At 37.3% G+C, this 16,334-nt stretch overlaps 1 protein-coding gene across 1 annotated transcript; it reads right to left on the bottom strand.

The window, feature by feature from the left end:
- Nucleotides 1–9,889: 9,889 nt before the first annotated feature.
- Nucleotides 9,890–14,161, bottom strand: LOC119786655 (carbohydrate sulfotransferase 12-like). The gene is made up of 5 exons (XM_038290150.1): nucleotides 13,953–14,161; nucleotides 13,496–13,659; nucleotides 11,605–11,748; nucleotides 10,826–11,139; nucleotides 9,890–10,739 (listed from the first exon to the last, which is right to left on the bottom strand). Exons 1-5 carry the CDS (start codon nucleotides 14,050–14,052, stop codon nucleotides 10,499–10,501), a joined length of 963 nt encoding a protein of 320 aa, XP_038146078.1. The 5' UTR covers nucleotides 14,053–14,161; the 3' UTR covers nucleotides 9,890–10,498.
- Nucleotides 14,162–16,334: the final 2,173 nt, after the last annotated feature.

Genomic DNA, 16,334 nt, shown 5'->3' on the forward strand with positions numbered 1-16,334 from the left:
TAAAATAAAAAATGCAGAAACAAAAAAAAGAATATTAAAAACAGTTGGATTAAAGAAAACATGTTTTTGTTGAATTGTTTAACTAGAACAGTCGAAGGCAATCCTAAACAAATGTGTTTTTAGTCTTGATTTAAAGGAACTCAGGCTTTCCGCACTTTTACAGTTTTCTGGAAGTTTGTTCCAGATAAGTGGAGCATAGGAACTAAATGCTGCTTCTCCATGTTTAGTTCTGGTTCTAGGTATGCAGAGCAGGCTGGAGCCAGAAGAGCTGAGTGGTCTGGAGGGTTGATAAACTGATAGCAAGTCTGTGATGTATTTAGGTGCTAAGCCATTCAGAGATTTATAGACTAACAGAAGTATTTTAAAGTCTATTCTCTGAGATACAGGGAGCCAGTGTAAGGACTTTAGAACTCGGGTGATGTGCTCTACTTTCTTAGTCTTAGTGAGGACACGGGCAGCAGCGTCCTGGATCAGCTGCAGCTGTCTGATCCACTTTTTAGGCAGACCTGTGAAAACACCGTTGCAGTAATCAATTCGACTAAAAATAAACGCATGGATTAGTTTTTCCAGATCATGCTGAGACATTAGTCCTTTAATCCTGGAAATGTTCTTCAGGTGATAGAAAGCCGACCTTGTAATTGTCTTTAAATGCTTTTGGAGGTTCAAGTCTGAATCCAGCACTACACCTAGACTTCGGGCCTGATCAGTGGTTACTAGCTGAAGCGACTGAAGCTGTGTGCTAACTTTAGATCTCTCCTCTATTGGTCCAAAGATTATTACTTCAGTTTTGTTTTTATTCAGTTGAAGAAAATTATGGCACATCCAGGCATTGATTTCTTCTAAGCATTTCCTCAGTGCTTGAATTGGTTTATAGTCACCTGGTGACATGGTGATGTAAAGCTGTGTGTCGTCTGCATAGTTATGGTAGCTGATGTTGTTGTTTTTTATTAACTGAGCAAGAGGGAGCATGTAGATATTGAATAGGAGGGGACCCAGAATGGACCCTTGGGGAACCCCACATGTGATTTTTGTCATCTCTGATGTAAAGTTGCCTACTGACACAAAAAAGTCCCTGTCCTTTAAGTAGGATTTAAACCAGTTGAGAGCTGTACCAGAGAGGCCGACACAGTTTTCCAGGCGCTCTAACAGGATGGAGTGATCGACAGTATCGAATGCTGCACTGAAGTCCAATAGTACAAGCACTGTGGTTCTTCCGCAGTCTGTATTTATACGGATGTCATTAAACACCTTGATAAGGGCGGTCTCTGTACTGTGGTGAGCACGGAAACCTGACTGGAACACGTCAAAGCGGCTGGTCATATCTAAGAAAGTGTTTAACTGTTGAAACACTGCTTTTTCAATAATCTTACTGATAAAGGGGAGGTTTGATATGGGCCTGTAGTTCTGGAGTAGTAGTTTGTCTAAGCTGTTCTTTTTTAGCAGTGGTTTGATATTTGCTGTTTTTAGGGACTGCGGGAAAACACCTGACAGAAGGGACGTGTTTATTATCTGAGTCAAATCAGATGCTATGACAGGCAAAACTTTCTTAAAGAAAGCTGTGGGTAGAACATCAAGGCAGCAGGAGGAGGAACTTAGCTGCTGAATGATTTCCTCTAAGCTTTTATAGTTTATTTGGCTGAATTGGGACATTTGGCCAAGATCAATTCCAGTTGGAGACAACTTTGGTACTGAACTTGATATGGATGTATAAACTGATACTCTGATCTTTAGGAATTTCTCAGTAAAGAAATTAGCAAATTCATTGCAGGCCCGGGTGGAGTGGAGTTCAGGAGCCACGGACACAGGAGGATTTGTTAGCTTGTCGACTGTGGCAAATAAAGCACGAGTATTATTAATGTTCTTGTTAATGATTTCAGAGAAGAAAGATTCTCTTGCATTCTTCAGTTGTAAGCTATATCTGTAAAGTCTCTCTTTATAGATGTCATAGTGAACCTGGAGTTTCGTCTTTCGCCACCTGCGTTCAGCTTTACGACACTCCCTTTTTTCACTTCTAACTGCTGGAGCACTTCTCCAAGGAGATTTTTTCTTACCGGAAAAGACTTTCACTTTAATTGGAGCAATGCACCTAATGATGTCTGAGACTTTAGACTGAAAGTTATCTACTAGCTCTTCTACTGAGTTGCACCCCAAGGTTGAAGTAGCAGAGTAAGCTTGAGTAAAAGTTTCTGTGGCATTTTCCTTAAAGGTGCGTTTTCTTATGATGTCCCTTTGGCTAAATGAGTCACTGGAAATGATGCCCTCAAAGGTAACAGAAAAGTGATCGGATAGGGCAACATCAGTAACACTGACTTTAGAAATCTTCAGACCTTTAGTGATGATCAAGTCTAAAATATGTCCCTGTTTGTGTGTTGGTTGTTTAACATGTTGAGTTAAACCAAAGTTTCTAAGTGTGTCACACAGTTCTTTTGCACTTCTGTCTTCAGGGTTGTCAACGTGAAAATTAAAGTCTCCCACAATAATTAAACAGTCATAATCAACGCATATCACAGACAGGTCGTCACTAAAATCATTAAAAAAGTTTGACGTGGACTTAGGAGGCCTGTAAACATTTAGAAACATAGTTCGTACCGGGCTCTTTACCTGCAGAGCCAAATGTTCAAAAGAGTCAAATTTTCCCAAAAACACCTTTTTACACTTCAGTGAGTCATTAAACAATGTTGCCACTCCTCCACCTTTCCTTTGCTGTCTGCTCTGGCAAAGAAAATTGTAGTTTGGAGGAGACGACTCCAACAGAATATGTGCTTCATTAAGTCCATGTAACCACGTTTCTGTTAAAAACATAACATCAACATTATTGTCAATAATAAAGTCATTAATTAAAAGGGATTTTTCTGACAGAGATCTAATGTTTAATAAAGCCAGTTTATATGAATTAGTGGTTGATGTTGTCTCTGTAGCAGGCTGCATCTGACAGTTTATGACTCTTAAGTGTCTGTTCCTGTTTGTTCCCATTTTGTTTTTCTTATTTCTGCCACGTATCATCACAGATATTCCATAAGCTCCAGTGTAAGGCCCAAGCTGATGCTGGAAACTGTTATGTCTGATAAGCTTGTTGCCAGGGCCCGGTGTGTATCACGGAGAAGTTATCTGAAGGTCCTGACGTTCCGTGATATGTAGAGGAGGATCTGGGGCTCTGCTGCTTTTAGAAGATGCTGGTTTTTTCACATAGCTGCGGCTTTCGGAATGGCTATGTGGAGAGGATGTCAACTGTAGGCCAATCTTGAAAACTTTGTTCATGTTATGAGAAAATTCCAGAAAAGGAACATCTGGGCTTTGTGGGGGAGAGGGGGAATTGGGTGCAGTCTGGACTGGTGTCTGTGGGGATGGAGGTTTTTGGTAATTTAAAGGGGAGTCCTCTTTTTGTCCTGCTGAGATCTGGGATGAATCCTCCTGTAGTTCTGACATAGGCTCTTTCTGTGTCATCTTTTTGGCCATCTTTATCTTGGCTTGTTCGGGCTTTACTGGGCTTATCGTTTGTTTAGGCACTGGTTGTACTTTGTTTTGGAACAAAGCTGATGGTGCATGGTTCACAGAATAGAAAATGTTTATCACAGGTGTCTATCACAGGTAACTCTGTGAAAGCAAACAGAGGTTAGTGACCACATAAATCTAACAATGGATGGTATCAACACGTGAGTAACCGACCCGGTTTAACAGTTCAGCCTGTGTCCTGAGAACTACTGGTAGGTAGGTTCTAACAGGTGGGCTGCAAAGGATGGAGCAGGCACCGCCCAGAGTGTCCAAGATGCCAGAACAAGAAGGAGTCTGAAGCCAGGTCAGGTGAACAGATCAGAACAGGAAGGCTCAGAGGTCAAGGAGACAAAAGACAGTTCAGGCAAACAAATCAGTTGGGAACAGGTAGGCCCAGTGGTTAAGAGGCAGAACAGGTCAGGATCAGAAACGCTAAGGTACGCTACAGTAGTAGCCCTTAGGAAATTTCCCCACTTTCCTTTATGGGCTTTTGGCTGGTCCCCTAAGATTCAATTTTTGTACTAAAATATTCTGTCATGATTTGTGAACATAGACATATAAAGAGAAGCGTTATGTCCTGGTCAGACCCTGTAATTCAATGAAAGGGTAGAGTCAGAGTAAAAAAATATGTACACCATTGACAAGGCCAGTGGCTGGAAGATAGAGGGGATTTTGCTGCCATTCGGCTGCCATTCAATGGCTGCTACTGTAAAACACTTTCATGACTGGCACTAGAGAAAGAGAATAATCTCTCACTAATAACTAGATATAAGCACCATAAATAGAGGCAGAAGCAGGTGGATCAGATGAGCAGTGATATGCAACCGGGCAGAGCAAGACAAGTGAATGGAACAAGCAACCAAGCCAGTCATCAATGCGAAGATCATGACACATACACCTAAAATAGACAGAGACACACAAATATTACAGACACATCTATACTCACCCCAGTCATGTATTGATTAATTTATAACATATTAATTCACACAGCACATCTAAACAGTCAATGCTTCTTCTTTAATGTGATCATCTTCTTCTGTCAGAACCAGGGAAGGAACTTGGAAAACTCTGGGCAGCAGAGTTGGTCCAAATCACTTAAACTATCAGAACTACTTAAAAGGATTCTTTATTAATGAATTCATATAGGCTGAGAAGTGTCCCAAATGCCATAAATTAGCAAAATAACGAAACAAAAAAAAACAGATCTGTAATAGAGGAACCAGGTGGGAATTAATCTCAGAGTCTCTCAGCTGTGAGGCTTGCATGTTAAACGGATATACATGTAGCTTGACAACCTGGATACATTAGAACTAGTAGCCATAGTTACAGGAGCAATTAATGATATAACTGATTTCACAAGTCAGACATTAGTTATTTTCATATTTTCATTTATTTATATGATCATTAAATATACTATTATTATGGAACAAACCAGTTCAAGCGTGAAATAATGCAGACATTAGGACACCCGCTCAGTTGTAGTTCCGAAATTAAATCAGCAGATGCCGCCATTCTAAACTGCTTCAAATGTGTCGAGTTTTGGCCAATTTTGTCAAATTGGTTCATTTATTTACAGGGCTTCGAAATTGCCTTAAACTGTATCTTAAGGAAAGCAGATTAAAACTGTTATATGATGTTTGCAATGATTTGATCAATATTGAAAAGAAATTATAGACTCAGTTATCTTCTGTGTCTATATTATACAGATCTCTCCATGTCATGCGGTTACAGAAAAGTTTATCATATTCCTGTAAGATTAAACTACAATTAGTAATTTCCTTGAACTGAGAAGTTGACCTTTTAAAAACAGAGGCACACCCTGGAATGCAGATTCTGGCAAACATGACATGGAGATGTACATGACATGGACATGGAAGATGTAACAGGGATTTTATGTGTCATAATATGCCATAGATGACGTTTATATTAAACATTTTAAGTGACTTTTTCATATGAGAAGTTGACACCATGTTATGTGGCAAAAATTGTTTCTCAATTTCTTTTTACTGACTCTTGGTAAGGAGTTCATTATGGCATGGGGATTAGGATTTTCTCATCACATCTGCAAAGTGCTTTTGCAACCTCTGCAACGTTTTTGCAAATTTGCTAACCATGATGAAGAATGAAACTTAAGATCTGGTTTAGTCAGGTGGAGTCTAACATGTGACAAGTGACATGAAGAGTATTTAAAACATTTGGGATTTGGTTTGTCATTAGGTTGATTATCATCTGTACCTTGGCTCGTCTTTCATTCAACCAGCAGGTACGATCAGACACTGAACAACTAAGATTTTTACATAACATTGGGTAGAGAAGCAGAACATATTGATTGAAGATGCTGTTTATATAATTTTATTTATCCTAATAATGTGTTTTAATTTCAGCAAACATGGCTGTGAGACCCACCACAGGAGTGATTCTGCTCATCACTCTGCTGAGTTTGATTAACCTCTCAAATTCACTGACTTATCAGGCTCATCTGGTAATCTAGCAGATTAACTTTCATAATTTATTAATTTTATAATAGAAAGATTTAATGTTTTTCTGAAAGTTCAAAGTGAATTTTTTTTCCCATCATAAAACGATAATTGAAAATTTCACTTAGTGTTCTCCATAGTGAGGTAAAAAATAACTTCCTATTATTTTTTTTAAGGACATTCTACAAGATTACCTCCAAGGTGGAATAGAAGAGGCAGCCCAAAAGAAGGTGGTTTGTTGAATATTGTTTGTATAATTTATTCATCATAACGTTTTTATATATATTTAGTGCAGCGAAGATTTCTCACTGAATACTGGGGAGGCTAAACTTATCATAGTCATAAAATAGTTTGTCAAATATGCAGTATTTAATTTAGTAAATGTAATCATTAAAGTGCGCAATGATCAACTATCTGAGCCTGCCGTGAGACGCTATCTCCCCTCTGCTATGAAACAGCAAGATGCTGCCTCTTAGTCTAGAGCCAGGGCCTCAATGCATTGGAGCAACCACTGAGAAAGTAGAGCCCTGATTGGATAACACACAAAATTCCATCACTTCAACAGAGGCTAAGCCTTTTGAAGGTCTATGGAGCAGGTGGTGAGGCTGCTTGATGCTGATTGGCAGAACAAGCTATCACTTGACTGATACTGGCAAAACAGAGCGGAGGATTTCCTCTTGAGACTTAGACAGAGGAAAAAGCAATCATTCATTCAGAACTGCTGATTTGTGCTGAACTCTTGCCATGGTTTCTGGAGTAAATTATTTAAGAGTGCTTCACAACAGCTATTTTCACCCGTTGTAATAATGTGTTTTATTTGTTTCAACATTTGTTAATGCAATAACCTACTGTAGGATTTAATTAACACCATTGAGCCACCAGTTTCTTGTCTTAATCAAATAATTTCTGTCTTATGAAATGTATTTTTCCTAGGCAAAAATCATGCATGTACTTGCATGGATGGCAAACTATCATGAGGAACAAATTGAGAAACTCTATCCCATCCTGCAGCAACTGAAAACTGCATCGAGCGGTATACCATAGGGTGACCAAACGTCCGTATTTCCCGGGACATATCCGTATTTCACGTCCTGTCCCGGGCGTCCCGGGTTTTTTTTAGAAAGTGAGGAAATGTCCTGATTTCACTGCGCACGACGCTCCGTGTGACGTAATCCCTGAGCCGCGTGGCAGCCCTGTTCTTAATCAGAGGCTCTGTTCGAAAACCTGGGCTGCATCCTCCAAGGACGCGGTCTACCTAGACTGGATCCTTCGAAGTCCTTGAAAATAAGGAGGCCGGAAGAGTTTTGGCTGTGAATTCGACCAGGTCCACCCTTCGACGGGTTTTACTGGCGTATGCTCTGTTGCTTAGCAACCGTGAAAGTTGACACACAAAGCAGGAAAAGAATGAATACAGAGGTTTTCAAAACTATTTGTTTATTTATTTATTTTTTAAAAAGTTAAAGTGAACAAAGACTCACAAGAATCCAGAGTGGAATAAAGGTTCCAACCACCGGGAGCAGGAACAAATCAAATCAAATATAATGATAGAAACCTTAGTCAGTTAAATAACCTGCTGCTGTCATTCTGCACATCTCTGATGTTGGTGCTATTTTCAAATATCCTTTACTGTAAAAATGTCCATAGCTGCATATTGGTTATTTATTCTCCAGTTTTATATTGTTAAAACACTTTACAGAATTTTATTTTGTATATTTTAACTCTTCCCTATTGTGTTATTCTTATACATTTTTCTAAGGTCCTCATTTGTGTGACCAATTTCAATAATCTTTCTGCTGCTGTAAATTTGCCCATTGTGGGACAATAAAGGGATTTTTCTATTCTATTCTATAAAAGGGTTAGAAATATATAAGTAAATCTAAACAATGTATCTACAAAATATATCTGCAAAATCTCTAATATTCAACAACAAAAAATACTTAGTTAAGCATATTGTGCAAAACAACAATAAAAAAATTAAACTCCTATCAGATTTATAGTTCCCACTCTGCAGATCTATTAGAATCTGTCCTTAAATTCCAGCCAAACCCATTTACAAAGTAACAGATTAAAACCTTTAGATAAATCAAACATTACTGCCACATATCTGACTCAATAACCATTAAAACAACTATTTTCATCCCCCCCCCCCCCCCCCCCCCCCCCCCCCCCCACCGCCCACCCACCGCTCCAAGGTGTCCTGGTTTTCCCAAATGAAAATATGGTAACCCTAGTATACCAACACTTCAAGAACTTGGAAATGTGATCTCAAACTTTGTAGAAAAGGGAAGGACAAACTTAGCAGGGGCAATTGAAGATATTGAAGGGAATATTGAGGAAGTTTGGGCTTTCATAGAGCTCCAAGAATATGGTCATGATGAGATGTAGTTTAATTACAGCTGGTTGATGTTTGTGACATTTTTATTGTGTTCTTTTTCTTTTACATTCTTTTTAATCAAAGTGATAATTGGTGAATTGACAAATGCTTCAGTGTAAAAAATATATATATTATGTTAAAGTATAAGTAAGTAAGTAAGTAAGTAAACTTTATTTCTATAGCACTTTTCACAGACCAGGGTCACAAAGTATGATGATTAAGTTGCTTTTGGCTAATAATTCTGTTCATGATTAAACTTTGTCATTGAAGAAAATACAATAAATTGAGTGTGGATGATATGAATTTGTTAATTTTTTATACTGTTTTTTTCTGTGGCTGTTTGTAACATGTTATATAAATATAGTGTAGGATAGCTGTGTATAAGCATTTAGAAACTCAAAATTATTGTTTAGCATTTATTGTCAACCTAATGTAACCTATTTCTGCTGAAGAAATCATGATTGCCAGTCCATGTAACATATGCATAGCTACTACAGCGGCCCAGTGGAGTAGCTTCAATCAAAGGTGATACGCTGTTAGATGTCTACCTGATAAACTCCCTGCATACTTATAATAAAACAATTTATATGCATAAAACAAGCAGAACACTATGGCAATAGCCGTACTGCTCCATTTGTGAGAGTGAAATCTGTTGGGCGCTTTATGGATGTCACACCTGATCGGTTCATACTGGACAATCTGAGGATAGATAGACCCTGCATATATATATATATATATATATATATATATATATATATATATATATATATATATATATATATATATATATATATATATATATATATATATATATATACATATACATACAGTACAGACCAAAAGTTTGTACACGCTTTCTCATTCAGTTTTCTTCATTTTCATGACTATAAAAATTTAAGATTCACACTGAAGGCATCAAAACTATGAATTACCACATGTGGAATTATTTAATTAACAAAAACGTGTGAAACAACCGAAGATATGTGTTATATTTTAGGTTCTTTAAAGTAGCCACCTTTTGCTTTGATCACTGCTTCGAACACTCTTGCCCTTCTCTTGATGCTCATATTTCCACACCAAGTAAGCTTTATCCTGTCATCTTTTCAAGTAATGCACAAGGTGAACATGAGATACAGCACAAGAAATTATCCAGTAGTGAACGATGAAAATCAGAGATGCCATGTAATGAAGTGATGTGAAAAATGATTATGGAACACAGTGAGTCTTATTAAGCAGCTCTGACTACTGGAACTGAGGGAACTGAGGGCAGCTACTGTATTTAAGACATCTAACATACTGGGAATATAACTAAGACAAAGTGATTTAGAAATCAAAGAGAGAAAAAGCCTAAAATCCATACATAAGAGAATAAATCAAATTGCACCGATGAAAGTATTTAACTAAATTAAAAGAAATGAAGTAGTACCCTAATAACAATAATTAACTTGGAATTAACTAAATATGATAGGACCTTCAGAGATTAAAAGCATTGCTAAAAAGCGAACAGCTTTAAAAAAAAGAAAAACAAATATCTTTAGTCCCTGATGCCAATTGTCTTTCCACCAAGGTCTTAGGTCTTAGTGAATGGACTGTGCTGTCTTGGGAATGTTGCAATAATGTACTGTTTAAAGGTGCTGGAGAGAGGAAAACCTTAAGATCTCTGTACAGGTAGCCTAACTGATGAGTGGATGGAAAGAGGCAAATATTAAGTTATGCTATAGCTGAGATATCTTATATAAAAGCAGACTAAAACTAATATATTTCTTTAGGGTGTTGACAACAGTTTGATCATTAAGGGAAATAAATGATAGACATTGTTAACTTTCTGTGTCTCTCCTCCATGATATGCAGTTACAGAAGATGTTATTATAATCCTGTAAGGTGAAACTACAATTAGTAATTTCCTTGAACTGAGAAAGGTGTACAGACACTTTTAAAAACAGAGACACACCCTGGAATGGCATTTGCGTATTGCGTCAAATGTATTCATGTCTCAGTTAATTTAGATTAATAAATCTTTCTTGAACTACCCTTCGGGTATTTGGATGTCTACTTTTATATTGGCAGTTGTTTCAAGGTCAGGTCAAACAAACTACTTTTTCCAAGCTTTTGTGGAACCACACAAAAAAAACAAAAAACAAAAACATTCCTTATTTTACCCATCCAGCAATTTAGCTGGTCTTTTGTAGCCAAAAAGCTTAAAATCTAATTCAAAGATGTTGTACAGCTTCCTCCTGTCCTCCAGAGGCACTGCTTTAAACCAGTCCATGGCTAAGTTTGAGGTGGTCATATTTTTAAAAGGTGAAGGGAACTTAATATCGTTTTCCAGTTTAAAATGTTTTAAAAGCTCTTCAGCGTCTTCCTTAAGAGTTTCCTGATGGCCAATGAAGTCATACCTAAAAAGACAAAATAACCACTTTTTTTGGTCAACCTTTATTTAATAATGTTGGAGCTTTCTGCATAAGAAAAAACAAAATCTTACTCTATAAGGCAGGGGTGACACAGGCGATGCATTTGTCTCCAGTGAGGTTCAAAGGGCTCCTTTTTCTCTGTTTGTGGGTCCACCAGATACTGAACGAAGTTTTTAAAAGTGGGTAGCAGTCCCAATGCCTCTGCCTCTTTCATCGTTTGTGGTGGATTTTGCTGGTTGCCATATAGTTTCATCATAATTCTCCCATATTTCCTATAGAAGTACTCATTTTTCTGATTGTACAGAAATTTGGAACGGTAAGCAGAGATGAGACGAACAAACGGGTCGCGGACAAACATAAACTTGGTGTAGTTCATCAGCCTATTCTGTTAAAAAAAAAAAAAGGACAACATCTGCTGTCAAAAATGTACAAGGTAAAGGTACTGTATAGTAGAGGATTTCCACTTCCACATCTTTGAAAAGACCCGCCCTTTCCACTATAGAAAAAAATGTACCTAGTCCCGAGAGGGAAAGACTTTTAAACATGTACAAGAGGATACACGAGCCCATTTCTCCTCATGCACGCTCTGTTTAAAAGTTGCTTTTTGCAGCGCTCATGCAAGCTAACTTTCCAAAAGAAGACTTGCAAATTTTTCACTATATCAGACTCACCAACGGTAAAAGAAAATGGGGACGAGCACATAGACGGCCTTACATAAACATATCACCAGAATGATTGACAATGAGGAGGATGACTTATTTTGATGATCCACCGGGAAAATTAACATCCTCCACTATACCTTTAAGAAATGTATTTTCAGAGCAGATCTGACATCAGTGAGTTGACTGACCTTCCTCTCAGTTGAATTAAACTGTGTCAGGTATTGAAGTTTGCTGATGCGATGGACATTGATGGGATCAATGGATGCAGGGTCATCATAAGGCTTGCCTTTTTTCAATACAAACATAACTCTTTTCCAGTTCGAGCATGCTACCTGCAGAAATAAAAGTGAACCACACTATTTCATCAAAGTGCCTCATGATGCTGAACCCAAGAATTTATTGACTAAATATTCAAGAAATATGAGCAGAGTCAGCATATGTGAGACACTTATAAATGTCAACTAACAAAACTGGGACAATTTATAGGACGGGTTTAGTTTACCTTGGAAGTCAAAATAGACAACTTACATAATCAGCTCTTTTTAGGACTTTTTTACTTGCAGAAACGCTGGTGAAGATTATCAGTAATCCAGGTCATAGTCATTCCAAAAAAAGAAAATTAAAAACAATCCACTGGACTTTGTTTCCAAGTTTGAAGATGTTTCGCTTTTCATGCAAGAAGGCTTTTCAATTCAAAATGTCAGGAATATCGTTGAGTTCGAGCTTTTATACAGTAGCCCAACAAAGCCTTGTTTTTGTTTTGAAAACATGCAAATTGAAACGGACGAAGGGGTCTACCCCTTTGGAATAGGGGTTGTTTGGCTTCTTCTGTTAGCCTGCAATGCCCCACCCCATCTAAGTGTCTGAAAGTTTAGTTGTGAAAAGGAATTGTTGGCCTGGCTGAATAGGCGAGGTCCTCCATTCTCCTGTACAGTGTCTGGGGCTGCGATGATAGCGGGAAGTGATTAACCTAATTGCTGCACTGTAGGTTTTGAAAGCTGAAATCTGAGTCCACCCCCTCTGTTTAAGGTTATTTTTTCTTTCTTAACATAGATGGTTTCCTTCACACCCCTAAACCAACTATTTTTCTTTTTCCAAAATGTGAACATTCTGGTCCTCAAAAAAATTTCTTTGTTCATAATGTGTAGGTATACCGCAGAGCCTTGTCTCGAGGACAATTTGCATGTTTTCAAAACAAAACCAAGGCTTTGTTGGGCTACTGTATAAAACCTTGAACTCAAAGCTATTCCTGACATTTTGAATTGAAAAAGCTTCTTGCATGGGAAGCAAAACACCTTCAAACTTGGAAAAAAGTACAGTTGATTGTCTTTTTTTGGAATACCTGCAGAAAGTTACTAAAACAGTTGTTTTTTTATTGATTCACTAATTAATACAAGTGTAATTCTAAGACAATAAAAAACTAATAGTTACAAATGGGTTTGAGAAATTACTTTAAAAACTACTTGCAATTATTCACCTTCAAACATGGGAGATTTAAAAAAAAAATAAAACAAATGCTGACATGAGAAAGATTTGCTAATACCCAAGAATCAACATTTTGTTGTTGGCATCTGATGTGAAACTTCACATCTAGTGTGAAAAATATGCAGTTTGATGTTCTTAAAGATGTGCTATTGTGTGTCTTAAAGAAAAGCATAACAAAATCCCAAAACATCTGTAACGCCATAGCATAACACTTCAAAGCACATTGGTAAATGTTTAATTCAAATCAAAAGAACATTATCACTACAAACATTATGGTGTACTCAAGGAAGTATAAAAACTGACTATCTCTAAAACAATAGAGGAAACAGAAGAGACATTTTCAACATTCTCTGAATTCCATTGAAATATATAGAAATTAAAAAATGTAATATGATATAGGTAAAATTCTTGTTATTTCTGAACAATTTTTTTACTTTAAGCTTTGTTCAAAGGTGAATTTGTCTTTGTTAAATCACTGCTGATAAAAAGGTACAACTGAAATTAAATATATTTAAATTTAATGTCCTTAACTTCAGATTCTGTGATTAGATATTTAAATGCTTAACTTTTAGTAGGGTGTATTTGTTTTGTTACCTTTGGAATAAAACAGTAGATGATTTTTTGCCTTTCTTCAACAATGAAGTGATCATAGATGTTTTTTATCCTGGGTTTCTGTGCAGAAAGGGCCTTTTTTTCAATATCACACATCCGTCTTATATAATCCTTTCTTAGTTTTTGTAGCTGAGTTGTCTTCTGTCCTGTAATTAAAACAGAAACTTTAAAAACCTTTGAGACTAAACCTAACTTCCTGAGTAAAAAATAGATAATCAATATAATTTATTCCCTCCACAAAGCTTCTAATAGACGGTGAAAGAAGGCAGAAAAGGAAAAAATGAGAAACATGTATTAAATTAAACTTAGTCTCAGTTCTGTGTTTAATTTAGTTTTTGATGAAGAAAAAGTAATAGCCAAAGAGTTCGACAAAGCAAAGAGGGCATAGATTACAAAGAAGGATAAAGCAAAGCAGAAAAAGATATTGTATATAACATACCTGCAACTTGGGAAATGCCTTGTTGGGTAAAGAACAATCTAATAATAAACACAGTACCAAAAACAACAAGAAGAGCTAGATATTCCTTTTTAATCCTCATGTCTGGAATTTAAAAAGCATCTACCTTATGGAAATGAGGATAATAGAAGCACAATAATTTTAATTCCACACATATAAGCTTGATGATTTCATCTTTTCTTGTATAAAAACCTGTATCTGCACTTGCAGTAAGAAGCCTTGGCACAACCCCATACTTTGAATAAGTAGGTGTGTCTTAAATCCTCACCTTTTTGCATATACCCAAATGGAAGAGCAAATAACTAAGGAACTGCATCAGTTCAAACATGACTCAACGTTTTTTTTTTCCTTCTCCAAAATAATAGGGTTTTTTAAAGAGCAGTAACAAAGACATGCTTGAGAATAGGCATGTGTCATTTTTTTACATTTTGTAGTGGGAAAAAAGTATTCAACTATTCACCCTAGTTAAATAAACAGAGATTTATGATTTCACTTACAGTAGTCAGAACCTTATTTTCATATCTTTGCAAGGAGAGAACAGCCCTTATGGCACAGTATTAAGCCCTGTTTTGCCTGGGCAGCGTTCGATCCCCCTTACTTACAAAAATGGAAAGTAGTCACAGTTAAAACAAATTACAGATTGTAACATGTTATGAATTAACATTGAGAAAGACTTTGGTTTGCTTTAGGAAGAAGCTATTTCTGGTATAAAAACACCCTCATGTAGAGGATTGTGTGGCCTTGCAGGTAAAACAGACTGAGTGAAAACATTTATGGTGACTAAATGTCATGATTTTATCCAAGATCTGACCCACATTCAGGAAACCAAACAGAGAGACCAAGGGAAAGTTTAACAGGTTTATTGAGAACTGGTAGGGATGGATCCAGTGCTGCTCTGAACACTGGCGAACTGGGACTGAAAAGTGAAGGGGAAGTTCTTGTGGTTAGATCAGGCTCAGTGGGAAAATTGAGCTTCGATTTGCAAAAGGGAATAAAGGCAACGGAATTCACGTTTCCAGTAAAAGGTGTCTTTCTCTGAATCCAGTTGGTGTGGGTTATTCCAGTAATTGAGTTGCTCGTTGAAGGACGGACAGGGTTACCCAGGTTGAGGTGTTTCCTTGAGGAACGAAGGAGCTGACTGCCACTTAGATTTCAAATGGTACTTGAACCGTTTCTTGTGGAGATGAATCCCCTGCTCAGTGTGAAGCCCAAACAATCCTTGTGGAAAAGTTGATCCAAACCACCTGTTTCAATCCTCAGCTCAGTTTGACACTCAGACAAACCTTCCAGGGGGAGAAGGTCCAAAACATCCAGTTTGCAGGATGACTTCCTGCCAAGAGGCAAAGACAAAAAGAACAATGTTAAGACTCAGGTTGACAAAAACTCAGCTTGACACAGCAAAACTCAGCTTGGCTAGAGTACCCAAAACTGGCAAACACTCTGGCCTCGAGGTAGTGGCAGTCAGCAGTTTAAGAGTCCTCCGGTAATGAGGCAACCATCTGCAGGTGTGTGAGAAGGCCAACGAGAACTAGGCGCCACCTGGTGGTGGAGGGAAAACAAACAAAAAACACAACCCACACAAACTGGATTCCTAACACTAAATAGGATAAGTTAATATATGAAATGAGATAAATTTAAATTTTCTGAACACAATTTATTCTGCTTATGTCAGTAACTGCAGAAAATTTCAGACCTCTAGGTATAACAGTTCAAGAGATATGGGACTGGAGTCATTATCATCTCCAAACCTCTCCAAAATATGCCAAATTATTCCAAATTGTTTTTTTTTGCTTATACACAACAATCTTATCACCAAAATCATATTGGAGCATTTTGATGGCCACAAAACACTTTTGAAGCAAATATAATTTTATTTTTTATAACTTTCCATCTAATTATCCAACAGTGTGCAATAATCCAGGATCGGATCTGCCTCTCTGCCTTTACGCCAGGCTATACATCTGGGCGCCACGATTCCAATTAGCCATGTTTAGCCATAATTTATAGGTAATTTTATTAGCTAGAGAGCCAAACATTGCGTGTGGCCATAACCAATAGCAGGTAAACTTTATGAGGAATAATATGAAGGAAAGTATGCATAAAGATGGCAGTTGAGAGGGAGCTCTTTGGCTGTCCTGGTGTCAATTCTCAAAACAGGGTGGGCAAACATAGCCAATATACCCAGATATATCTATGCTTACCTATCGCAATTCACAAGACTTTTCCTTAAGACTGGTAAAAATTTATTTTATGTGGCAATTTCTCATCATGGAATGTTTTTATTACAAATATGCTAGATTACTGTTAATCTGTGGACCTTTCCGGAGGAGGGAATATTTGAAGATTGGATTTATAATACGGTTT

The sequence above is a fragment of the Cyprinodon tularosa genome, unplaced genomic scaffold, assembly GCF_016077235.1.
Source record: "Cyprinodon tularosa strain WSP-4 unplaced genomic scaffold, ASM1607723v1 ctg276, whole genome shotgun sequence".
In the NCBI taxonomy this organism is placed as follows: domain Eukaryota; kingdom Metazoa; phylum Chordata; class Actinopteri; order Cyprinodontiformes; family Cyprinodontidae; genus Cyprinodon; species Cyprinodon tularosa.

Bases quoted from the DNA above. Each gene is read 5' to 3' on its own strand.
- LOC119786655 (XM_038290150.1), bottom strand. From the start codon at position 14,052: ATGAGGATTAAAAAGGAATATCTAGCTCTTCTTGTTGTTTTTGGTACT. The intron at 13,660-13,952 runs GTATGTTATATA...TTTTAATTACAG, and splicing joins AGGCATTTCCCAAGTTGCAG to GACAGAAGACAACTCAGCTA. The intron at 11,140-11,604 runs GTCAGTCAACTC...TTTTTTTAACAG, and splicing joins TTAATTCAACTGAGAGGAAG to AATAGGCTGATGAACTACAC.